The sequence below is a fragment of the Hyperolius riggenbachi genome, chromosome 5 (assembly GCF_040937935.1).
Source record: "Hyperolius riggenbachi isolate aHypRig1 chromosome 5, aHypRig1.pri, whole genome shotgun sequence".
In the NCBI taxonomy this organism is placed as follows: domain Eukaryota; kingdom Metazoa; phylum Chordata; class Amphibia; order Anura; family Hyperoliidae; genus Hyperolius; species Hyperolius riggenbachi.
Genome location: NC_090650.1, coordinates 104,444,825 through 104,471,076, shown reverse-complemented (window position 1 = coordinate 104,471,076; position 26,252 = coordinate 104,444,825). Strand labels below are relative to the sequence as shown.

The 26,252-nt window shown below is 41.1% G+C and overlaps 1 protein-coding gene across 5 annotated transcripts in view; it reads left to right on the top strand.

Moving 5' to 3' along the window:
• The window catches only part of ANKRD28 (ankyrin repeat domain 28), a 289,915-nt gene that overhangs the window by 194,758 nt on the left and 68,905 nt on the right, over positions 1-26,252 (top strand). For 3 of the 5 annotated variants that reach the window (XM_068236088.1, XM_068236091.1, XM_068236090.1), the window contains exons 9-15: positions 2,661-2,739; positions 8,298-8,378; positions 8,923-9,037; positions 14,153-14,235; positions 16,531-16,594; positions 18,886-18,954; positions 20,469-20,609. In XM_068236088.1, the coding sequence (XP_068092189.1) occupies positions 2,661-2,739; positions 8,298-8,378; positions 8,923-9,037; positions 14,153-14,235; positions 16,531-16,594; positions 18,886-18,954; positions 20,469-20,609 (632 nt within the window). The remainder of the gene's footprint in view (positions 1-2,660; positions 2,740-8,297; positions 8,379-8,922; positions 9,038-14,152; positions 14,236-16,530; positions 16,595-18,885; positions 18,955-20,468; positions 20,610-26,252) is intronic. The other 2 variants (XM_068236089.1, XM_068236092.1) reach the window with 1 other exon arrangement.

The following is a 26,252-nucleotide window of genomic DNA, read 5'->3' as shown; positions in this document are numbered from 1 at the left end:
AAGGCTCTGTTCTTGGTCCCCTGCTGTTCTCCATTTACACCACCTCCATCAGAAAACTCATCTCCTCTCTGGGTTTCAACTATCACCTATATGCAGATGACACCCAGATTTACCTCCATACCACTGACCTCTCCACCACCACCATGGAGAAGGTATCCTCTGGCCTCTCGGCTATTTCATCCTGGATGTCTGCCAGGTTCCTAAAATTAAACCTGGATAAGACTGAACTCTTAATCTTCCCACCCCGTGCTGCCTCACCCCCCACTGACCTCTACGTCACTGTCAATGGCACAATCATTCATCTAACCACACAAGCCCGCTGCCTGGGTGTCACCCTGGACTCGGCCCTCTCCTTCACCTCCCTCATCCAAACCGTAGCTAGGGCCTGCTATTTCCATTTACGCAACATCTCCAAGATCCAGCCTTTCCTGACCCCAGATACTGCCAAACTCCTTGTCCATGCCCTCATCATCTCCCGCCTGGACTACTGCAACTCCCTCTTGTCAGGCCTCCCTCAAAACCGCAGAGCCCCCCTACAATCCATCATGAACGCAGCAGCCAGACTCATCTACTCCTCCCATCGCTCTGTCTTCACAACTCCCCTACGCAAATCCCTTCATTGCCTTCCAATTCACTTCAGAATTAGCTTCAAGGTCCTATGTTTGGCCTACAAATCCATACACAAGTCCTGCCCAAGCTACATCTCTGACCTGGTCAGCCGATATACACCTGGCCGCCCACTTCGCTCCTCCAACAACCTCCTCTTAACCACCCCACGCATCTCGCACTCCCATGCACGACTGCAGGACTTCACTAGAGCTGCCCCCATCCTGTGGAACTCTCTCCCACTGCCCATCAGGCTCGCTCCCACCTTCAACACCTTCAAAAAAGCACTCAAAACTCACTTCTTCAAGAAGGCCTACATCAACTCAACACTGCCCTAATACTTTCTGCCAATAACTTCTTGCTGCACCCCCTCCTTTTGTGTCACCAACCCCTCCCTCTAGATTGTAAGCCTTTGGCAGGGCCTTCTCCCCCTGTGTATCATACTTGACTGTGTGCACTTTACCCAGAATGTGGAACTAGTTACCACTACCACTCCAGTTTATGATCTGGAATTGTACTACTGTCTGCATTGTGTTGTGTATCTTTTTGCTATTACCTGTATTGTTGTAGCTATTGTCTATTACCTGTATTGTTCTGTCACCCCTGTTATCATTGTCTGTAACCTTATTTATTGTACAGCGCTGCGTAATATGTTGGCTCTATATAAATCTAATAAATAATAATATTTATTTCAAATAGTGGAAAAACTTTTTACAAAAATTCCTGTTGAATTGTATTTCACATGAAAACCCAAATCCGTCTCACCCTTCTAACTCAGATAGGCGTCAAGCATCATTTAATTTGGTTTATACAATTTAAGGGATAATTTTCATGGTTATAACCCACAAATCACTGAATTGATATAAATTTAATTTGACTATTGTACCAGAATATTGTACATAGTAAACTCTGAAGACTGGTTATGAACCTCATTAGTCAAGAGACATTTTAAAATGCCAGTGTACTGTATATAATCGCGTATAAGCCTACATTTTCAGCAGTTACCCCCTTGGCTTATATACAAGTCAGTGGAGCAGAACAGATGGTGGAGCAGGTTTTGTTACGGTCAGAGGAGTGTAGGGATCTAATCCTGCTCTTTCCATTTGTCTTCCTGCTGTGTCCATGCCCCCTATCCCCTGCAACATGGTGTGCAGAGTGCGCTGCTCAAGACTACCTGTGTCCCCCGGCATGTGGAGCTGAGCATGCCAGCAACCTTTCAGCGATGCAATGATCCTGGAATTCTACCTATGTTACGTCTTGAGACACAGCTGTATCATCCTTGGGGCTCATCTGGCTATGGGGAGGGAAGCTGACTTGTACTGGTGGAACATCTGGCTTCTGTGGAGGGGGCTATTCTGGGGAGAGGGGGCTTATACACAAGTCAATCACTTTTTCCTGTTCTCTTACGGAAAAGTGGGTACCTCGGCTTACACACGGGTCGGCTTATATGCGAGTATATACGGTACCTAAACATGATTTTTTTTTTTTTTTTACTGCCATAATTCAGTGTACTTTTTCAATTTCTATCCATTCTTAGATTTTATGCTCAGGAGTTTGTGGTTCTGTACCCCAATCGTTCCCCGCATTTTCTTTACAATCTTGAATCCTGCATTTAATTCTGTAATGTATTAGGGCTGGTTCAGACGGACGCTTGCGCAGCGTTTACCGCAAGCGTTCGGAACGACGCGGTAAACTCTCCCACTCAAGTGAATGGGAGCGTTTACACCGAGCTTTTGCGCGCTTTTACCCGAAGGCGGCGTTCAGGTCCCGATTTTCGTTAGCATTCGAGCTGCCCCTGGAAGCGACGTGTAGCTTCCAGGGAGTGGCCAACCACGACGGCTAATATTCCCCTAGGGGGAAAAAAATGTGACCGCATCGGAACGCGACCGAAGGCTACTGAAAGCCTGACCGCGCAGCCGCCGAAACGCCCCCAGACGCGACGCCACGCAGACGCCTGTCTGAACCAGCCCTTACATGTTTAGAATTTATGAACTTGCAATGATCTATTTGTAATATGAGATCTGTGTTCTCACCTAAACAACTTTGTATTGCAGAGTAAAGATGGAAAGACGCCTCTTCATATGACAGCTATTCATGGTCGATTTTCCAGGTCCCAAATAATTATCCAGAATGGTAATTCACTTTTAACCTTGAACTAACTGTGTTTAATCAGTAATTGGAATTGTTAAAGCTCTCCATTTGCAGAAATAATTTACTCCCTAAATACGTGGCTACTTGCACATTTTTATAGGTTGTGCTTCTACTGAGGAACCCACTGGTATTTTGTCTTAATTGCAGCTATTTGCGTTAATGGTTATTTGTTTATTGCTTTACCCTTTTCATTTTTATGAGCATCAACTCTCTTCTGTGAGCCTTGACATAAATAATTCAGCATGTCTGTTCCCAGTAACCTCTGCAAATCAGTGATAGGAGTTCTCTGAAAGCTCAGACATTTCCTGATAATTTATGAGGATGTTTCAGTATTTTTGAGTGTTGATGTACAATCTGTACCCCCCTGTGCTGTAAAGATAATCTCTAAAAGGCACGTGCTAGTTATCATACTTGTCAATCACTTGTGTCGCATGGCACTTTGTGAAGCGAACAGATGCACCTTTGTAAATTTCAGTGTGATTTGTCATATTTCTTTCGGTGACACTGAAAATGAAGGACAAACTTTGGTTTTTTTTGCAATAATTAAGATTCAGCCAACTTTAGGTATGAAAACCAGTAATCCTGGTTTTCATACCTAAAGTACATTTTTTTGAGTAAGGTCAGATACTATCACTGTAGCAAGTTTTTTTGAGAAATCGCACCTTTAGTACTAAGATTTTTTTTTTTTAAGCTGCCCTGAAAATCAAAATCAAATTCAGTTTTAATAAATTATGGAAATAAGAGGGTAGCGAATTGGGAGCAGTTTTAGCTTTTTTTTTTTTTTTTTTTTTTGCTCAAGTTTACACCCATTTGAGATAGATATGTATATATCTGTATCTGTTAAGCCTTACTCCGAGTCTTGCAAACATTTTTGTTATACAGGGTTTAATAGATTAATGCCCATATTCCTAGAAATTATAGTGTTGTAACGTTGCTGTGGATTCTTGGTGCTTTAACCAGTTGGCTTATTGGCATGGGCTAGTGCTTTGAAATGATGCTCGTGATTGTTTTAACTGGGAAGCCGTTGAGGGGAAAGTCAGGTCTAGCAATAGTGCCAGCTACAGAAGAAGAGAGTGATGAGGGGCATTTTCTGATTATCCAAATTATTTACTTATGTTACCTGCAATTAGGTTAGTCATGGTCAGCCTTTTATTTAATAAAGTGTAACCACCTTAACAGTAATGTTGGAATGCAGTTTGACTTTTTAAGGTTTTTTGAAATGCTTATGATAATCCTAAAGCAATTTCCGTGCCACTGATCCATTCTATACGGGTGAGTATTACCACTCAGGCTTTCAACTAACCCAAACTCTTATGCTTTCAAGTCCCGTCTTGCTGCTAGCTTTTTTTAAAGAAAACTTAAACTTGCAATATGTGCATATGGAAGGCTTTTTTTGTGATTGCTTACTGGGCCATAACATTTTTGGAATACATTCAGACTCTTACTTAGACTGTATCCACCTGTTTAATCTACGGTAGATGTTTTTCTGACCAGAATCAAGGATGCTTTCATGAAGTATTCAGCTTGTTTGATAAAGACTTATTGACGAAAAAGAGACGGTCTTCAGTTACATAAACATAGTAAAGCAGACAGAGGGGAATTTACGATGAAATATGATGAAAATGACAAGAATTAATCCCTAGTACAATTCTTGTATCCATGTCTACTGTTAATCCATAGCTCATTGTCAGTAATAGAGGACTATGCTAATACTCAGTTTCTTTATTTCCTTTTGTAAAAGTTAGTCGTGTGAGGTCTGTGCGCAAAGTATACTGCTGCCAGTGGAGTGGGGGATTTTCTCCGCAGAGCCATCATCTAATACAGAACACAAACTGCTGTTCTTTCTAGCCAAGCATTATTTTTGAGATTACGATAAGTCAGTAATGAAAACCCAGATAGGTTTATATAAAACTGAATAATGCAAACAAGTTTGTGCAATACACAAATATTTGTCCATTGCAAATCATGACCTATTCCACACAATATTCTTTAGAATATTAAAGCCTTAGTTCAAGTTTTTGTTTTTAATACATAACCCTTTTACTGTCCACTAAGGCTTGGGCTGTTAAATGACCCGGACATGAACTTCGAGAACTGGGATTTAATTTTGCAATTAATGTGTTAGGATTGCTGGCAAGTCAGGGTATTCAATATCTACAGTATTAATGCCTCAATTTCCCCCACATACACAAGTGTTTTTCATGATTTGTAACTGAGCCATAAACTGTCTGCAATCTCTGTATTTTGTTGTGAAACTTTGTGTGTCGATCAGTGTGAAATATGTAAGGGCTACCTACACACTACAGGTGACCCTTTGTAAAGAGCAGGCAATCTTGTTTTTCTTTCGTGATATCCCTAGCCATTGTCCCCACTACTCTAATATAATGTGCCATTCAGACGTATGGCACAAAGTTGTATGCGCTGCTCTTTGTGCCAACAGTAAGATAACTTTGTAGGTTGTTGTCAGCTGCCAGTGCTATCATTGTGTTGCTTGAAGGTCTGTGCAAGTGTCTGCTTTCATGTCAGCTTGAACAGGATATTGTGCTCGAGTTTAAGCCCAGCTAAACCCAAAACTGAACAGATTCTAAAGTGATCATGTTAATTACTCGAAATGAAAGTATTATGTCTCTCGTATTCTTGTAGTTGTGCAAATACATTCACTCTTGAGGCCGCTGAAGTCTAAATAATATCTAAAGGCGTTCAGGTCCTTTCACACTATACACATTGCAAGATCACAACAGTGATGAAACGTGGCATGGCATTTTAGAAGTGTGATGCAATGAATACAGTGAACCATACAGTACACTGAAAGTATGCTTCACTGCCATTGTAAACGCGCAAGTTGTCTGGTAAATGCACAGCATGCTGTGCATTACTCTGACTTCTCATGTGAACGTACCACAGAAATATATTTGCATTATAGTGAGAAAGAAATGTCAAGCTACAAGAGATGCTTCACTAAGAACCATCAATGATGATAGTCTCAGAGGAAAACGTACAGGTGTTCTGCAGTATCAATTTACAATCCGCTGTTCTGGATCAGTAAATAGACATGAAAGACCTGTGCTTTTAGTATGTCATCTCTTCTCTGGAAAACAGAACAAGCTGCTTAAAGTGAACCCGAGGTGAGAGTGATATGGAGGCTGCCATATTTATTTCCTTTTAAGCATTACTAGTTGCCTGGCAGTCCTACTGATCCATTGCCTCTAATACTTTCAGCCATATGCCTTGAACAGACATGCAGCAGATCAGGTGTTTCTGCCAATATTGTCAGAAAACAGGCTTGTTTTTGGTGTGTTATTCAGACGCTACTGCAGCCAAATAGATCAGCAGGGCTGCCAGGCAACTAGTATTGTTTAAAAATAAATGACAGCCTCCATATCACTTTAACCTCATGTTCACTTAAACGGTTTGTTTAGAATACTCTTCCCTCTAACCATCACCGGTGATAGTTTGGTTGACAATTATTCAGTGTCTGGACTGGCCTTTTAGTAGCTCACCATCTGTAATGCATCAGTAGTAGGAATTATCAGGCATTTATTGTTCTTCATGCTTCTGGGTATCATGTGGACACCAGCCCACCATCATTTCAGAATGGAGGAGGAGAGATACTATTGAGCTTACCACACATATTTAGCATGGAACAAGTATTCTCATCACAACTGGGCTCTTTAAATTCAATTTTGTTATCTGATTGCTTTTAGAATTTGCCTGGTTCAAGTTTGGGTTTAGCTTCGCTTTAAGTTCTGTGTATTGCAGGGTTTAAATAAATAATGCACAAGTCATTTGCAGGGCTGTGGAGTCGGCATATAATGCTTTCACTCCTACTCCTTTCTTTATTGTACCGCCATTTCCGACTCATTTAAAATAAATGTTAAAAATGCTTATGATATATTTCATGTATCAACTGTAAGCATGCAACATACAAAGTGTGTCATCACTGCCAGCACAATCCTCAGGCTAAGTTTTAGATCCATTATCTGTCAATGCCAGGATCTAAAGGATATAACTATGTAACTTTTTTTTTAATCATAAAAAATTACAAACGTTAAAGGAACACTTTTCTGTAATTTAAAAAAAATAGCTTATTTTTCACAATAATCATTTTTAAATGACTTAGTATTTGCCCATTTTCAAATCTTACCTCACCCCCTGATTTTACATTCTTAAATGTATAACAGGAGCTAGCATCTTTACTGCTGGCTTGGTGGTGTATAACTGCTGTTATCTTATCCCTCTGTCTGTTGAGCGGAAAAATCAGATGACCTCCCAGAGTGCTCTGGGACAAAAAGGGCAATGACCTTACTGCCAAGGCAGAACATTTCTGAGGGGCTGGGTTACATACTAATCTCCTGTTGTATAAAAAAATATAAGAAGCCTATCTGCCATAGAAACCGGGATAATCAGGTAAAAATGGGTATCCTGATTAATACAGTATGATCTGCTTTTTATCAGTGTTCCTTAACGTAACCTTACTGCTGGACCTGTTTCCACCGGAGCCAGCTGTTAGTATTTCAAGATACAAAAAAAAAAAAAGTGTTAGAACTGACGGTCCATGTAAAAACAATGGACTGTTTCCTTTCAATGCTTTTTTCATGCATGTAAAAATGCACAAAAAGTTTTTTTTTTTTTTTTTTTTTTTTTTTTTTTTTTACAGAACCCTTAAGGCTAATTTTACACCAGGACGTTGCGTTAGAGGGGGCGTTAAGGTCGCATAACGTCCCCCTAACTCAACGCCTGGTGGTGCTGGATCTGGACGTCAGAGTGAGCCGCGTTGTGCAGTGATGCCGTGATGCGCACTCTTGTGCGGATGCGGCATCACGTGGTCCCGCCGGCCAATCGCCGCACAGAGCGGCTGCTCCAGGAAATAAACACTGCACGTCATAACGTGCAGTGCATATTCATTAGCCATGTGCCTTGCCGCTCTCCGCTCCTCCCCAACATTACTGAGCATGTGCAAGCAGTCTAACGCGGCTCAGCCGCGTCCAAAGTACTGCATGCAGTACGTTGTCTTGTGACGCAGTGTTACAATGTAACGCAACGTCCGCACTGTGAACAGCCCCATTGATTTTTCATTACTGTGCGGTGGGCTGCGTTACAGGCTGCTCTAACGTGCGCCTGTAACGTCCCACTGTGAAACCAGCCTAAATGTTTGTGCGATAGCAGCTATGGAAAACACTAATTTTTGTTCATGAATTTGTATGGTGTCTCCATAGCCGTGGACTGGCAAGGGGAAATGGGGTCAGGGAGGGGGAAGGTACTCTCTTGAGTAAATCTTTAGGTCTGGGTTTACATTCAAACTGGTTAATATTACATAGAGGTTAAATTTATTTGTCAGATTTGTTTTTTTTTTCTTTTTTACTAACTCTAGTACCCCAAGAATTGCTCTTGACTCCACAGCTCTGCTCATTTCCCAGCAGGTTCTTCTTGATGGGAACATCTCTGAACCCGTTTCTCTTTAAAGGTTCTTCTTTATCCAGGTCATAGTCTATCCAAATTAAAATAGGGTAGCTTCAACTAGACAACTTTTTTTGTTCTAGAAGACGATTCATCGCTCCTACAGAGCAACTCCTCCAATTCTTCTAAGATTGAGTCGGTTCGTAGGCATCTTATGAGGACAGGTAATCCACTTGAGCCTACAGACTAGCTGTTATGTAGATGTTACATTAGTGCCTGGCTGACATGTGTACCATCTTCCAGACATCTGCACATACATGATAGAACTGCACTGTATGTTGATGAGAAATGATGTCCTCTGCATAGTGATGAGTGTTCCAGTTTGATGTAGATGGCATTATTGACCCCTTTTGTAAACCCCTGTGAAAAATGTACATCTCCGCTTTAATCTATGGACCCCATTAGCAATGGCTAATAGAAGCTTTCTGGCATCTTTTGTGACAAGCTGACTGAATAGTTTGTGAGATTTGCCCTGCAATGCTGTGGGGAAATCACGGATGCAAAGGTCACTGTTAACTTGTGACTATCTTAAAAAAAAATAATCAACCCAACATGTTGTTTTTTTTTTTTTTTTTCATTGTCCATCGAAATGTGTAATATTTCATTTTTTACCCCAACTTTTTTTTCTTCTCCATATTAGAAAAGAATATTCACTCTTGCCATACATTTTAGCAAACCGCCTGACAAATCTTCTTTCACTGATCACAGGCGCAGAGATTGACTGTGAAGATAAGAATGGAAACACCCCATTGCACATAGCAGCCAGATATGGCCATGAACTCCTCATTAACACTTTAATCACCAGTGGCGCAGATACAGCAAAGTAAGTAGAGTCCAGCCGTGATTTTAAATGTTTACAACAATAAATATTCATTAATCTGTTCATAATATATATATATTTTTTATCAATTTTAAATACATTGTAATGGCTTTTTTAACAGATACAGGGAGTGCAGAATTATTAGGCAAATGAGTATTTTGACCACATCATCCTCTTTATGCATGTTGTCTTACTCCAAGCTGTATAGGCTCGAAAGCCAACTACCAATTAAGCATATTAGGTGATTTGCATCTCTGTAATGGGAAGGGGTGTGGTCTAATGACATCAACACCCTATATCAGGAGTGCATAATTATTAGGCAACTTCCTTTCCTTTGGCAAAATGGGTCAAAAGAAGGACTTGACAGGCTCAAAAAAGTCAAAAATAGTGAGATATCTTGCAGAGGGATGCAGCACTCTTAAAATTGCAAAGCTTCTGAAGCGTGATCATCGAACAATCAAGCGGTTCATTCAAAATAGTCAACAGGGTCGCAAGAAGTGTGTGGAAAAACCAAGGCGCAAAATAACTGCCCATGAACTGATAAAAGTCAAGCGTGCAGCTGCCAAGATGCCACTTGCCACCAGTTTGGCCATATTTCAGAGCTGCAACATCACTGGAGTGCCCAAAAGCACAAGGTGTGCAATACTCAGAGACATGGCCATGGTAAGAAAGGCTGAAAGACGACCACCACTGAACAAGACACACAAGCTGAAACGTCAAGACTGGGCCAAGAAATATCTCAAGATTTTTCTAAGGTTTTATGGACTGTTGAAATGAGTGAGTCTTGATGGGCCAGATAGATAGGCCCGTGGCTGGATTGGTAAAGGGCAGAGAGCTCCAGTCCAACTCAGACGCCAGCAAGGTGGAGGTGGAGTACTGGTTTGGGCTGGTATCATCAAAGATGAGCTTGTGAGGCCTTTTCGGGTTGAGGATGGAGTCAAGCTCAACTCCCAGTCCTACTGCCAGTTTCTGGAAGACACCTTCTTCAAGCAGTGGTACAGGAAGAAGTCTGCATCCTTCAAGAAAAACATGCAGGACAATGCTCCATCACACGCGTCCAAGTACTCCACAGCGTGGCTGGCAAGAAAGGGTATAAAAGAAGAAAAACTAATGACATGGCCTCCTTGTTCACCTGATCTGAACCCCAATGAGAACCTGTGATCCATCATAAAATGTGAGATTTATAAGGAGGGAAAACAGTACACCTCTCTGAACAGTGTCTGGGAGGCTGTGGTTGCTGCTGCACGCAATGTTAATGGTGAACAGATCAAAACACTGACAGAATCCATGGATGGCAGGCTTTTGAGTGTCCTTGCAAAGAAAGGTGGCTATATTGGTCACTGATTTGTTTTGTTTTTGAATGTCAGAAATGTATATTTGTGAATGTTGAGATGTTATATTGGTTTCACTGGTAAAAATAAATAATTGAAATGGGTATATATTTGTTTTTGTTAAGTTGACTAATAATTATGCACAGTAATAGTCACCTGCACACACAGATATCCCCCTAAATAGCTAAAACTAAAAACAAACTAAAAACTACTTTCAAAAATATTCAGCTTTGATATTAATGCGTTTTTAGGGTTCATTGAGAACATGGTTGTTCAATAATAAAATTATTCCTCAAAAATACAACTTGCCTAATAATTCTGCACTCCCTGTATGTAGAAGCCTCAGAATCTCTATTAGGAGACATAGAAGTTAAATTGCTTTATATCAGGCAAGTCCATGAAAGATCCTTGCCAGGTCTTCATTTTACTCTGTCAGTGTTTTTTTCTTTCAGTGCCAGCAGCTGAAGATTCTCATATCTAGTTTTTCAAAGCCTAAAGAGAGTCAAGTTTACACTAAGCTTAACATTAACTTATAAATTAGGCTTAACCCTGTCACTAAACCTCTTGAAGTGTGAAGTATAGGGACCTTTTTCGCCCTGAAATGTGGCAAGCTAGCTTAAAGTGAATGTTTACCGTTTCAAAAAAGAAAGTCAGATACTCACCTAAGGAGAGGGAAGGCTCGGTCCTAATGAGCCTTCCCTCTCCTCTCCCGGTGCCCGGTCCCACGCAGGATCCCCCGTGGCAGTATTCGACCAGTTCGGATAAATACTGCCACTTCCGCATGCCGAAGGGAGCTTTCGGGAGCACTCGGGCTCCCGAGGACAGGGCCGCTCCATACTACGCATGCGCGAGCACCTTCTATGACGCGCTTGCGCGTACGTAGTATGGAGCGGCCCGTCTTCGGAAGCCCGAGTGCTCCCGAAGACCCCTGAAGTCCCTGCGGCGGCGGACGCTAATGGGGGAGCCAGCGCAGCACCGAGGGCACCGGGAGAGGAGAGGGAAGGCTCATTAGGACCGAGCCTTCCCTCTCCTTAGGTGAGTATCTGACTTTTTTTCTTTTTTATAGCGGTACCCATTGACTTTAAATGTTTACAGTTCTTCTTAGTTTTATGCCTAGTATATTAGTAATTGTTTGAGTTGCCTCTTTTGCCGCATCTCATCACAAAAACAATACCTCTTTCGCAGAGTCTATTTGGTAGGAAATCCGTGCCTGCAACGGCCATTTTTGCCCTCTTGGGCATGCAAGACTTCTCTGCTGGTTCAGTTTCAGGCTGGAGTTTCATATTTTTTGCAAGTGTCTTTTCTTATATTTTTTTTTTTTAGCCTAAAACATCAAATTTAATCACTTTATATACGCACTAGTGGGAATAGTAGTTTGCAATTTATAAAGAGAATGTCCTTGCGAATTTCAAAACACTGTGGGCCAGATTTATCAAGTGTCTGAGACAAAATATTAGTAGGTTTTTAGAAATCCATGCAGAACTGTCTCAGGCATCTTAAGAAATCATTAGATAGTGCAGATTCCTTCTAAAACTGTTGTATAATAGGAGGAGCTAGGAAGGTCTCTCAGACAGTGCAGTTTGTGAGGGGAATTGCTGTTGCTGAGGTAACCAACACACCTGCTGTATTGATACCAGCAGGCTCTGAGGAGGAATTCAGCAGGTGGGAGGGGCACATCACAAATCATGTCTAGCCTGCACTCTCCAATCATGTCTAGCCTGCACTCTGCAATCATGTCTAGCCTGCAATTCTACAGCTGTAGAACTGCTTTCAAGCACTACTTAATCTGCGCCAGTTTAGGGATGGATTTGCAATTTTGTTAACTCTAGTGCAGCTCTAGAAATTCATGCTAAACTTCCACTATTACTAGGATTTAAAGAAAACCTGAACTGAAGATTAAAAGTCAAAATAAGCATACACAAGTCATACTTACCTTCCATGTAGTCTACTCCTCAGTGTCTTTGTCCTCTCCTGCGTCCTGTTTGTTCACTGTGATCAAGGGAATTTCCCGTCCTCCATTTTGAAAATGGCCATTACCCATAACAGCTTTCTGGTCAGCACACAGTTAAACTGTAACATCGCCCACTTGAGCCATAGGGAAACATGGCCATTACCTGGTACATCAGTTTTCCTCTCAGCTATAACTGACAGCAACTGATATTTTACTGACAGCAACTGATATATTTCTGATCTGACAAAATATTGTCAGAACTGGAAGGGATCATTGTCAGAAGAAAATGGTGAGCTTCTGAGAGGAACTGATGGCAAAGTAATTATGTAATGTTCATTTGAAGTTACCTCATGTGTTTATTTTAAATATTTTTACTCAGTACAGGTTCTCTTTAAGAAGGTTCTTATTATCATGCAGAACTGTTCTCCTTGTTGGTTAGAACAGATTAAGAAGAAAAAACTGCCAGTAATGCGTTTATAAATCTCCCCCTGTGATCCCTGAAATCATATTGGTCACGTGTAGTGAAAACTGAAGACTGCTCATACCTTGTGAAGAGTGTTGGCACTAAAATGCTGATATCTGCTGACTGATCAATGGCACTAATATGAACTCCTGCAATAAAGTTTTAGTTTGAGTGATAGGCTGCTCCGCTGATTCAGATATTTTCTGCACTATATGCGGTGCGTCACACTGTGCAGTGCTGTCAGTTATGACGCACCGCACATAGTGTGCAATCCAAATGGTAACGTGAAAGTCCACAGACTTTCATTTCACCATTTACTTGTTACTGTTCACAGCAAAGCCATTAGTTCCAGCGCATTGCAATGTAACCATGGCTGGGAACATCTTAACGTACGTGATTTCAATTTGGGTACTATTGTGATGCGGCTGGGCTGCTGACATCCGCGCTATGCAGTGGGAATGCATACATGAAATGTTCCTGCATGCGTTGTGTAGTGTGAATAGGCCCTTGAGGGACTCTGCATATAATTAGCTCATTTATTTTATTGGAAACTTGCAAGACATGGAAAAGTTTAGCAGGAACACAGTAGGCTGGACTATTTGGATCTGGTAAACAGAATTTATATTAAGCAGTGGCTGAGAATTCCTGAAAAGTGTAAGCATTTGCTAGAAATGCAGACTTTTGTATTCTTATTCCTATACCTCTGATATTGCTTTCATTCTCTTAAAGCGGATCCGAGATGAAAAACTAAATATAACAAGTGACTTGTCTATATATCTTATCTAAAGTTTAGATAGTTTACACAGCAAATCTATCTTCAAACCGCTTCAACAGTATATTAATATTTTTTTTCTGTGATACAATGGGAGCAGACATGTTTTCTGCTTGTCACTATTACACAATTACACACACAGGCAAGCTTATCTGTATCTAGGCATGCTAATCTGCATATTCTGTGAAAACTCAATTCTTCTCTCCTCCATTACACAGGCAACTGATCTGTATCTGCACTGCAGCTCTCAGATTGTGAAAACTCTGCCTCTGAAATCTATAGCTAGTAACACCTTTTTCACCTGCCCAGACTGAAATCCCACAATCCCTTGCAAGCGCCAAGGCACTCTGGAGAAGCTGTGGGTGTGGCTTGATTAGTTTATAGGAAATTAGAGTATTAAAACAAAACAAAACAAGTATTTGGCTTGAGAAATGCCCTATAAACTATATGTAAGGAACACAATTATGCAAGGAGTAAAAGTTCATCTCGGATCCACTTTAAGAGGGACATGTTCTCTACAGACATACAGAAGATAGTCGTAGTGTTGTGAAACATGCTAGTGTGTGTGTTCAGCTTCCTATTAAAACCTGATCTCTTCCAGGCGAGGCATCCATGGAATGTTTCCCCTCCACTTGGCTGCATTGAGTGGTTTTTCAGACTGCTGCAGAAAGCTCCTTTCTTCAGGTTAGTAGTTTGGGCGATAACTGTGGATAGAGCAGTCCTGAAAAGTATTTTCAGCTGTAGCTTTCATATAATGTTACTCGACTGGGAAAATAGCTTCTTCATTATCCAAACTGTAAAGCTAAGTACACAAATATGTTAACTGTCACTTGTCGTGAATCAGGAAACGATCTTTCATGCAACAATTTAGGGAACGATGCTGTACAGACACAACCCTAGCCTTGAGGCTGGCAGTGTGCTCTGCAGATATGGAGGGGGGCAGAGGGATGAAGATCAGCGCACCTTGGAGTGGCTTCCGTTGGGGGTTGAAAATAACGTTGAGCTCAGTCTTCGGGGATCATTAAGGATCAAACAGGACGGATCCTTAACACCTGAGCAGGATGGATTTGTGGCCACTGTACACACATAACGATAATCAGCTGAAACTTTTGTTTTTGCCTGACGATTTTCAAATGTGTGATTACATTACTAAAGTATTTTACTGTAATGCAGCATTCCCCAAAGAGAATAAAATTGATGAAGAATTTGTGTTTGAAGTAAACCAATCTGGTTAAAGAACTTATAGAACACTTAAAAGTGTGTTTCATAGTTATTCCTGTTAGTTGCAATCCATCGGCTGGTACCATAAGGGCCTGAGCTCAGTAACGCAGGTGTGCTCAGTTGTGTCCGCTTTTCAGCAACACATCAATGTTACATATGCTGAAAAGTGGACAGAACGGACACAACTGCATTAGTGGACTTGGGCTCTAAACCTGGTGCGGGAAATTTGGGAGGCTGCTGCCACTTGGAAAGTTGAGCATGCATAGACTAGAATATTACAGTAATTGCAGCCATAGCAGTGCCCAGTGGACAATTTGGGAGCTGGATATAGTTATAGTGACGGAGTAAGTTATCTGTGAGTGTGTAGATGAATACTAGTGTTTGGATTAGGTAGAGGTTAGTGTTAAGGTGCCCATTAACAGGACAATCTTTCAAATAATCGACCGTGTGAGCGATCTGATCCGGTACGGTTTATGATGCCTATGGATGACTAATGCTACATACACACTTGAAAGATGAATGAAAGATCTTGGACCAATTTTACCCCCTTCCATGTAGTATGAGAGCCATACTCTACACAGTCTATTCTATTGAGCTGAACTCCCCATCAGATAAAAATCTTTGTAAGATGCTGCACACAAAGATGCTGTACACATTCAACAGATCAGTATCTGCAAAAGATCTGTTCCAGATCTTTTATCTGATGGGGAGTTCAGCTCAATAAAATAGACTGTGTAGAGTATGGCTCTCATACTACATGGACGGGGGTAAAATTGGTCTGATATCTTTCATTTATCATAACAATAGTTCCGTTGATCCAAGTTTCAGAACTATTCTTGTGACCACACACCATACAATTTTTTTTTTTAAAATATCTGTTCAATTCAAGAATAGCAATCAGTTTTTCTGACTGATTGTAACATTTTTAAAATCTGACCAATGTACCACACAAATATGTAGAATTTTACCTCAATTATGATAAAAATGATTGGAAGCTCTGAGAAAATTGCTTGAGTTTATATATTAATAAATTGACAATTTACCACACACCATTACATTTTCATAAAAATTGATCAGAAAAATCCACCATTCCCGATCAACTTGTATTGAATAAAAATGGGAAATCCGATCAGATTTCTTGCTCAATTAAAAAAAGGCTTCCGATTTTTCGGGAAATGCAATATTTTTATTTTATCGAATTGCCATAAAATTGGATCATTTTATTGTATCATGTGTGGCCACCTTAAGTCTTATGGGATTGTTTTCATTTCATATCCGTTGGTGGGCCCAAACGATCCTGTCCAATCTATCACAACGATTGAATCAGATGGTCAATCGTCGGGAAATTGGATTGTACATTGGTAGGGTAATGTAAGTAGATGGAGGGAGGGGTTAGTGTGAGAGGAATATTAGGTGAAGCAATAATAGAATATCAGTAGTTATGAGATGTATTTTTATAAAAATACTTCTTTTTTTTAACCACTTATACATTATGATTCCAAGGAACATCATCTCATTCTTGCTGCTTACAGCATTTTATTTATCCACTGACCTATGCTATTATTTTGTCTGCAATGCTAAGTTCTTATCTTGTAGCATATAACAAAGTAGTGTTCTGTTTTTTAAGACTTTGAACAGCAATCAAAAGGGATGGTAAAAATACACACAGTGATGTTGACAGAGGCTGTAATTGATTTGACTATTGGATGGGCCTTTTGTTGCACCTTTGACTGCTTATGGTTATTTGTATTTCTGCAGGGTTTGAAATTGATACTCCAGATGACTTTGGCAGGACCTGTCTACATGCAGCTGCAGCTGGAGGGTAGGATCAATGTTTACATATTATGTACACATATGTATCTACTTAGATGCATGTAAAGGTAGTGGAGTCCAATCAGGTACAGACCTTTATATAAATCTGCATCTAAGTTTGTAAGGCTATCCAGTCACGTGACAAATGCATGGAATTCCACTGGATTGTCCATGCTTCATGAAGTTGGCCTATTAATAGTCTTATAGCCCTGCTGCTACAGTGTGACAAGCCAGACATGCTGTGGTCTCATGAGATGCACGCTTTCAGCATATCTGTCTGTGAAAGTACTCTATGATGTACTGCATCAATTTCATTCACAGTAACTGTGTTTCTATTCACACTAACTGCAATCTCTTTAGAGTTCTTGCTTTAAAACTTTAAAGTGCAGTTAGTACTTCTAGGAATTTAGTAGACCAAGATAGTGCCACAACATTTTCAACCTCTATTATAGAGTTTTTTGTTTTCCTTTACTCCATTTATTTTTTTAGAACAAGCACTTGATGCTAGACAGATATTCTATACATGGCTAATGCTTTAAAGAGAACTTACAGAGAACCAGAGACAAAACACCCTCATTTATTTTACCATATATATCAATGGGAACATGACAGTAAACACCTACTCTGCTCTTTGTTTCATTCTTCTCTGCTAAATCTGCCTGTTACCAGCTCTGATAAGAATCCCCGACTGAGCATTCAGTCTAGCTTTGCCCGGAATGTTATAGCTGAGTCAGCCCCCTTGTCTTTTCAATCTATGTATCCTTGTAGCAGGAAAGGAGAGGCAGGAGGGGGCAGGCTTGGGCTTGAAAAGACATCACAGAAAACTGACTCCGCTATAATCATTCCGGGCAAAGCTAGACTGAATGCTCAGTCGGGGATTCTTATCAGAGCTGGTAACAGGCAGATTTAACAGAGAAGAATGAAACAAAGAGCAGAGTAGGTGTTTACTGTCATGTTCCCATTGATATATATGGCAAAATACATGAGGGTGCTTCGTCTCTGGTTCTCTGTAAGTTCTCTTTAAAAGCATTAGCCATGTGGAGAATATCTGTCTAGCATCAAGTGCTTGTTCTAAAAAAAAATAAATGGAGTAAAGAAAAACAAAACTCTATAATAGCTACAGGATCTGTCATGTCGTCCCGTCCCCCCGTCCCCCCAGCTGCTATTATTTATCCAGAGTGAAGGTGTGAAGAAAGCACCTGTGACTTCTCTGAACTCTTTAAAGCACAGAGTCCTATCCCCCCCCCCCCCCCCCACACACACACACACACACTAATGAAAGCTTTTGTTTGCTCTTTGATATGTGTGCAATCATTTTTTATGAGCCTCATGGTTGGCATGCATTTTGAATGTGCTATTGAGAGCCCCTGGCTGCTTAAAAAAAGTGCTTGGTTCACTTTAAGCTTTAAAAAGCACTACCACACCATACAGTGCCAGTGACATATGGTGACAGGTTTTGCTTCATGCTATTTTTTGGGGTTTGGCATTTTCATGAAACCTCTTGCCTCCCTGGGATATGTGTACTGATTGATCATCAAGCAGTTGGGATCATGCTTGGGGTGAAGGTTTAGATTATGAGCTCCTCTGAATGGACAGCCTTTATTCTCCATAAAGTGCTGCAAAACATATCAGTGCTATATAAATACTAAATAATAGTAATATTACACCTGCACAATTATTGGCACCCACAGAGATCGGGACTTGATTCCTCAGGGCGGATCAAGGATCTCTCGTATGAGGGCTTGATTCACAAGAGTGCTAACAGTTAGCACGGGCGTTTTCTCGTGAATTTTCGCATTGCGCGTGATCGCGAATTTTCGCGTGAAACTATGACGGTGTCGCACGAAAACGCGAATTTTCCCGCAAAATCTATATCGTTTTCACGCAAAAATTCGGGTTTGCTCGCGAAAACGGCCGTGCTAACAGTTAGCACTCTTTTTTGAATCAAGCCCTATGTAAAAATAGTTCCTTGATCCAGTGTTTTTAAGGTTTATAATGAAAGTTACGTTTGAATTGCAGGGGGGGGGGGGGGGGGGGGTCTATTCTATGTATATTTATCCCCAGACTCCTTCTGGGCTGAGTTTACTAGTTGTAGAGAGTGCAAGTTAATGCTAAAGCAGACTGTATCACGAACCCTGATGTGTGGTGGGAATGTCTGCATTTTTTTTTACTTTTTTTAAATTTAAGACAATTTTAAGACTTGAGCAGATGTGCATAACTTCAGTGTAATGCTCTTCTCTTGTAATTGGAATAAGCTGTTGCTTTCTTTTCGCTCACTGTACAAACATTCATCTTTTGCAGAAACCTAGAGTGTTTGAACTTGTTGCTCAACAGTAGTGCAGATTTCAACAAAAAAGACAAGTTTGGGAGGTAAGACTGTTGCTACAGTATATAACTTTACATGTTTGTGTGTAGTTACAGGGGTGAGGTAGAGGGGATAGGGGTTGATCGATAAGTTCCATGGCCTGAAAGAGGTTGAGGATTGGGTTTTGTATTACCTGCCTCAGCTGTTTGGCATCAGCTCTTAAGGTTTTGAAGCATTCTGTGCAGATAGCGCACCACCTTCTGCACAAGGTCAATGGGTGAATGTTCTGTTATGCCGGTGCTGCACCTGAGTTTATTGCAGACTTGCCACACCTCCTAAGCTTAATATCTGACTGGTGTCAGTGGAAACACAGAAGTTGATGAGCCCAATCGATCCTGACAGAACCAATAGGTTTTGGACTAGTCCATCTCCACATAAGGGATTCTCAAGGTTGTGTTTGATTCCAATAGAATTTCCTGAATGGCAATTTAACTGCCAAAATAGTAAGATACCAGACAGCCTTCCTCCTCATTTGCACACTATTTTCGTAGTTAGGCCTCGTTTACACTTAAAGGAATACTGTAAAGGGGGGGGGGGGGGGGGTCGGGGTGCAATGAGTTGAACTTTCCCAGGGCTTCTAATGGTCCCCCGCAGACATCCTGTGCCCGCGCAGACACTCAACGATGCTCTGGCCCCGCCTCTGGTTCACTTCTGGAATTTCAGACTAAAGTCGGAAAACCACTGCGCCTGCGTTGCCGTGTCCTCACTCCTGCTGATGTCACCAGGAGCGTACTGTGCAGGCACAGACCATATTGGGCCTGCGCTGTACGCTCCTGGAGACATCAGTGGGAGCGAGGACACGGCAATGCAGACGTAGCGGTTTTCAGACTTTAGAGTCTGAAATTCCAGAAGTGAACTGGAAGCGGGGCCGGAGCATCAGTGAGTGGCTGCGCGGGCACAGGATGTCTGCAAGGGGACCATTAGAAGCCCCGGAAAAGTTGAACTCCCCCCCCCCCCCCCCCTCCCCCCTACAGTATTCCTTTAATCAGTTGCTCTCACTTATAACTGAAAGAACAACTTTTTCTTTGGCACAGTTCCCACTATACGCGTTTTAAATGAAACCTTTTTCACATTGCACTGCTATGGAGAAGAAGAAAAAAATGCGTATGTTAACAGGGCCTTAGACTTCGCAACTGCCATTCAGGAAATGCTTTTGAAAACAAAAAAAAAACCCTGAGAATCCCCCATGTTGGTTCTGGAGTGGTCCTTTAAAGAAATGATCATCCCTTTGAGGATTTTTATTTGTAGGAATCATAACTAGTGGAGATATGATCCCATGTTGGATTCTGTAGTGGTGTGGATCAATTCAATACAATCTTTTCTATCAATTTAAATGATCTTCTTGAAAGTACGAACCTTCACTAAAATTTGAACTGTTAATAGGCAGCTCTAAGTTTGTACATTGAGTGTTTGGAATTTAATGGAACGTTCATGTTTTTTTCTCTTTTAAGGTATACTGGTTCTTTAAGTTAACTTTGTGCTCCTACTCTTTATTTTATCTTCTATATTTTGAATGAAGGACACCACTGCACTATGCTGCTGCCAACTGCAACTATCAGTGTCTGTTTGCACTTGTGGGATCTGGAGCAAGTGTAAATGATCTTGATGAGAGGGGCTGTTCCCCACTGCACTATGCAGCTGCATCCGACACCGACGGCAAGTAAGTAGTTTCACGTCCTCTGTTGGCTGGTTTTCTTTCTGATTCCATTGCAATTCCTTTAGGTTTCTGGCTTCCACAGATTCTTGCTATGTGCTGTGGAACGGTCTCATTTATCTGTGTGTCGATTAGAGAGAATGCGGCCTTTTAAGAAATGTGTTCTGGGCTTGTTGTCTGTGCAAGTGCTGACTGTCACGCAGCTAGCAGTCACAAAGAGTGGCTTGTTTTCACTTAATATCCAGCCTTTTTTTTTCCAGCAGCACGGAGGCTATCTGTAATTAAAAGGGTAGCTTCATTTTTCATAAGAAATGTATTAGATGGTTTCACAATGATGCTTTTGTATGTTCATGAAGTAAGATTGTTTGATACCAACTAATCATTTTTCATACAGCTACAGATGGGGCAGGTGCAGGAGAGCTATTGTATAGAGTCCAGCAATGTGATGTTTGCATTGAGCTCTTTTAGTACATACCTGAACACCCATGTATGATGGTAGGCTGACTGTTTGGAAGACAACCAGCCAGCACCATTGCAGAATTATGGGTGATTTTAGTTGACCTTTAAAAAAAAGTCTTAAAGAACACCTGAAGTGAGAGGGATATGGAGGCAGCCATATTGATTTCCTTTTAAACAGTGCCAGTTGCCTGACAGTCTTGCTGTCTTTTGTGCATCAGTAGCATCTAAATCACATACCAGAAACAAACATGGCAAATCCAGTCAAACAGTCAGGGTCTATGGCTAAAAGTATTAGATGCTCACTGGGATCAGCAGGATAGCCCGGCAATTTCTATTGTTTAAATGGAAATAATTATAGCAGCCTCCATATTCCACTCACTTCAGGTGTCCTTTAAGCAAACCTATCAGTAGGTACAGCTGCCTTCTTTGGCTTCCAGATACTCTATCCACTTCACCACTGAGGGGTTTTACCCCTTGAGCACCAGAGCAATTTTCACCTTTCAGCGCTCCTTCCATTCATTCGTCTATAACTTTATCATTACTTATCGCAATGAAATGAACTATATCTTGTTTTTTCCGCCACCAATTAGGCTTTCTTTAGGTGGGACATTATGCCAAGAATTATTTTTTTCTAAATGTGTTTTAATGGGAAAATAGGAAAAATGTGGGGAAAAAAATAATTATTTTTCAGTTTTCGGCCATTATAGTTTTTAAATAATGCATGCTACTGTAATTAAAACCCATGAAATTTATTTGCCCTTTTGTCCCGGTTATAAAACCATTTAAATTATGTCCCTATCACAATGTTTGGCGCCAATATTTTATTTGGAAATAAAGGTGCATTTTTTTCAGTTTTGCGTCCATCCCTAATTACAAGCCCATAGTTTATAAAGTAACAGTGTTATACCCTCTTGACATAAATATTTAAAAAGTTCAGTCCCTAAGGTAACTATTTATGTATTTTTTTTAATTGTAAATTTTTTAATTTTTTTTTTAATTACAAAAAAAAAAAAAAATGGGGAGTGTGGGAGGTAATGAGTTAATTTTTTGTGTAAAAATCATTTATTTGTATGTGAAAAATGTGTAGGGTGTAGTTTACTATTTGGCAACAAGATGGCCACAGTAACTTTTTGTTTTAATGCGACCTCCAAGCGTCCTTCCGGAAGCTTGGAGGAAGTATAAGGAGGCTGGACACGTGAGTTTTTTTTCTCACAATGATCGCGCTGCCCATAGGAGAGCAGCGGATCATTGTGGGGCTTAGATCAACGAATGGGAATGGATTTTCCCGTTCATTGATCTCCGGGCGAGCGGGCGGCGGCGTTTTTACTAGCGCCGGGCGGCGTGTTTACGAGCGGGAGCGCGGACAGCGTCGGGTACGCGGAAAGTACGGATTTCTCCGTCCCTGGGGGTTAAAGGATGGAAAAAGGGACGGAGAAATTCGTACGGGCAGGGGTAAAGTGGCTAAGTACCCCCTGGTCTATGAATAAACTTAATAATGGCAGCCCAAATAGCAGTGCCTGTGCCTCTTAGCAGAGCTTGTATGGCACACTTTGCTCTGTTTACATCTTGGTTAGTCACTGGGCTCTACCTGTAAACTACAGAGTCACAGCTTTACAGTCTGACAGTATCTCCTGCTCCTTAGGTTATGGAAGATAGTTTAGGATGGTCTTGTCACATCTTCATTGTAATGGGAGTTCCTGTAGTGAAGCGGAGAAAGAAATCCAGAAAACTGCCTTACCTGCAATCATACCTCATAGTATTGGTTTTAGCTGATCTAGAAAATGGATGCTAGCCGAAAAGAGGTTTTGTCCTAGAAAACGAAGATTCAAATTGGATTTTTGCATATATCAGAGTAGAAATCGAAGCACAGGCGCTTATTTGTGGAAAGGATTTGAGAAGTATTTTCCTGTTTTGACTGATGGCATCGCTAGTACCTTTAATGGCATAGGATATGAAAGCATAGTCGTTATGAGGGAGATGTGCCTGGAAATGAAGAATGTTTATGCAGTTTCATTACTAAGAAATCCAATAGAGTTGCAACTTTTTGCTGATATAGAACAGTTCCTGGCACCGTTCCAAATACCGACTGATGGGTTAGTAAGTAGAGAAACCAAATGTTCTTGTGTGAAATTACATTTCAGCTACAACCTGGTTTTAAAACTTGGTAGAGTTACCTGAAGTAGCAAAGGAAAAAGCGATAACAGCAGATGCTGGGTGGGGCATGTGAGATCGCTGAGAGGAACAGCAGAGTCAGACCTCTGAGAAAATCACAGCCGCAACTCTGGAATTCTTTCAAGTAGAAATATTGAAGAGGCATTAATCAAGGTGCTTAAAGGGAACTTGAAGCAAGAGCTATATGGAGGTTGTCATATTTATTTCCTGTTAAACACTAGTTGCCTGGCAGCCCTGCTGATCTATTTACTTACAGTAGTGTCTGGATCACTCACCTGAAACAAGCATGTGGCTAATCCAGTCAGACACCTGATCTGTATGCTTGTCCAGGGTCTATGGCTGAACATATTGGAGGCAGAGTATCAGCAGGACACATATCTTAAAGGCCAGACATACATATATAATATTTTTAATAGTTTACATGTTAGATTTTAAGTAGAACTGACAAAACTGCTTTTATTTTTAATACTTTCATTAGATTCAAAGTTAATTTTATGGAGTACTCCAGAGTAGAGAGGAGGGAGGGTTATGTGACTGAAACTGCATTAGCTTGGTCCACCCCTGTATGCAGTCCCCCATCTTCTCTGTCACAGCTGCTATAGTTTGAAGTGCCTGCGCTCATGTTACGTGGCCCCGGCTGCCACAATGCATGCTGGAAGATGTTTGTTTATGCAGGTTGACACAAAATTACTGCGGTCACTTTAAACTGTGGTGGCTTGGACAGAGAGAACTACATACAGACTGTGGGGGCAAGGGGGCAGGTTTCCTAAGCAATTAAATGAAATGCTTGCAGCCATCTCCCTTCCCCTAACAGCCCATACCATTTACGGACCTCCCTCTATATTTGTGGTCAAGATGTTCAGATCCTAGAGGATTCCTTGTTTCTTGATAGGCTTAGCATTGATAAGCATAACACAGTTCTGCCATCTTGTGGACAAAAACTACATTGCAGGTTTACAGGAAAACTGCATAGTAAAAAAAATGTGGTGTTCAGTTTAGCTTGAAAAAAGCCATCAGCTATTTGACTTCTTTCTGTGTAATTAAATAGGAATTACACTTTGTAATGTATACCTTTTTAAGAATATTTGTCCTTCAAAAATTGAGATTAAAAAAATAAAAACATTAAGTTATGACATGTACATAAAAAGAAAAAGATTCATATTGTAGCTTCAAGTGCAGCTCTGTTCTCTTTACACCATATTGAATGCCTGTCTAAAGCTGCTTATAACTGTAACACAACCAGTGTTCTCCCTGGGGCGAGATGAGAGAATACAGCGCTGGTGCTTCTGTGTGTAACTCTGCTTACAGAATAAGAGGTGAGCTGATGACAGCCGGGTGCCTACCAAAACTAGCCTGGTGGAGCACCCGGCTAAAAGAGCCTGGGGAGAGCACTGACAACAGAGGTTATAAAGTAAATTTTGAGCACACACTTATAATCACTTGGGATGCACAGTGTTTTCAGAAATACTGTATTTATTATTTTTATTGTATTTATAAAGCACCATCATATTACGTAGCACTGTACAGAGTTCTCCTTTAATTTGGATGGTTTACATAAGCTACTAGTGTATATTCAGGAGACCTAAGAGAATATGTGCAAGTTCACAGCTATAACAAGGCACTGAATTTAGCTGGCAGCCCTTGTATGTCCAGACAGAATAAGTGAACCTTTTAAGAATTACAGCCACTTAGTGCTGTGAAAGGGAAACCTAGACCCCTGATTCAGTATTTGACTCAGCAGGATTTTGCAAGCGGATGCAGAACTGCATATGCAGCTGCTGAGAAGGGCTCTTTACAGAATCCTTTCTATTTTAATATTTAAAACCGGTTACAGTTTATTGGTAATTTTCAGGTTCGAAAAAACAATCTTTTAAGAGTGCATGTTTAGGTATTTGTAATCGTGCATAGATCATTACATTTGGTGATGACACTCATGATTTTTTTTTTCCTTTAATTTCTTGCTAACAGTTCTTGTGCAGTATGCAGAGATCTCACATCTGTTATGGTGCCCATACATGGTACAATTTTTAAATTTTTAGATAATTTAGTTCGATTGTTCCATTACATCGACTATAAAGATTTTTCCATGTCTGATCGGATTTTTATTGAAAAACGGGATAATCGTTCATTTTTTTCTCAATTTGAAGGAAAAAAAGAGGATTCTTTTCGACTTTAATTCAATTTGATAGTTTTGGTCGAATAAACAGGAAAATTTAACGTTTTTATTGTACCGTGTATGGGCACCATCAGAGTAACCCCTTTGCTAATTTAAAGTGGCTTTCTTCTTTCCCTCAGAGCTGGGTTACACTGAACATTGAAAAACTGGTACACTTAAATAAATCCGTTGTACTGCAGCAGCGCATTGTTACCGCAAGTCTTCAGTTAAAATCTGTACATGTGAACTGACCCATAGGGCAACATATACAGTTTCTTCACCTGGGCCGTACATCAGTTGCAGACTGGGCTGTGCAGAGGGTCCTTAAGTGGGGGGGGGGGGGGGGGTGCTCAAATTTGAAAAAGGGGCCTGGCAACGCCTTCCCCCGCATGTCCCCCCCCCCTCCTCGTTTCTAGCTAGTGGGGGTACTGGTTGTCATGTGGGTGCTGAATGCAGATGCTGGGTGCCATGTAGGTTCTGGGTGTAAGTGCTGAGTTTCTGGCTATGGTTGGGTATCTAGTGTCATGCGGGTGTTGATTGCAAGTACTTAGTGCCATGTAAGATCTGGGTGCATGTACTGGATGTCATGTGGGTGCATGTACTGGATGTGACATGGGTGCGAATACTTGGCACCATGCTAGGTGCTGGCTATAGGTGGGCTTTGGGCATCACATGGGTTTTGAATGCAGGTACTTTGGGTGTGGGTACGGGTTAAGTGGGTGCTTGGTGCAGATAGTGGGGGCCATGTAGAAGCTGTGTGCAGGTGTGAGTACTGGGTGCAATGTTAGGCCTGGGTGCAGATACTTGGTGTCATGTGAGTGTGAGTACTGGGTGCCAGCTATGAGGGGAACGAGTGGCTGATG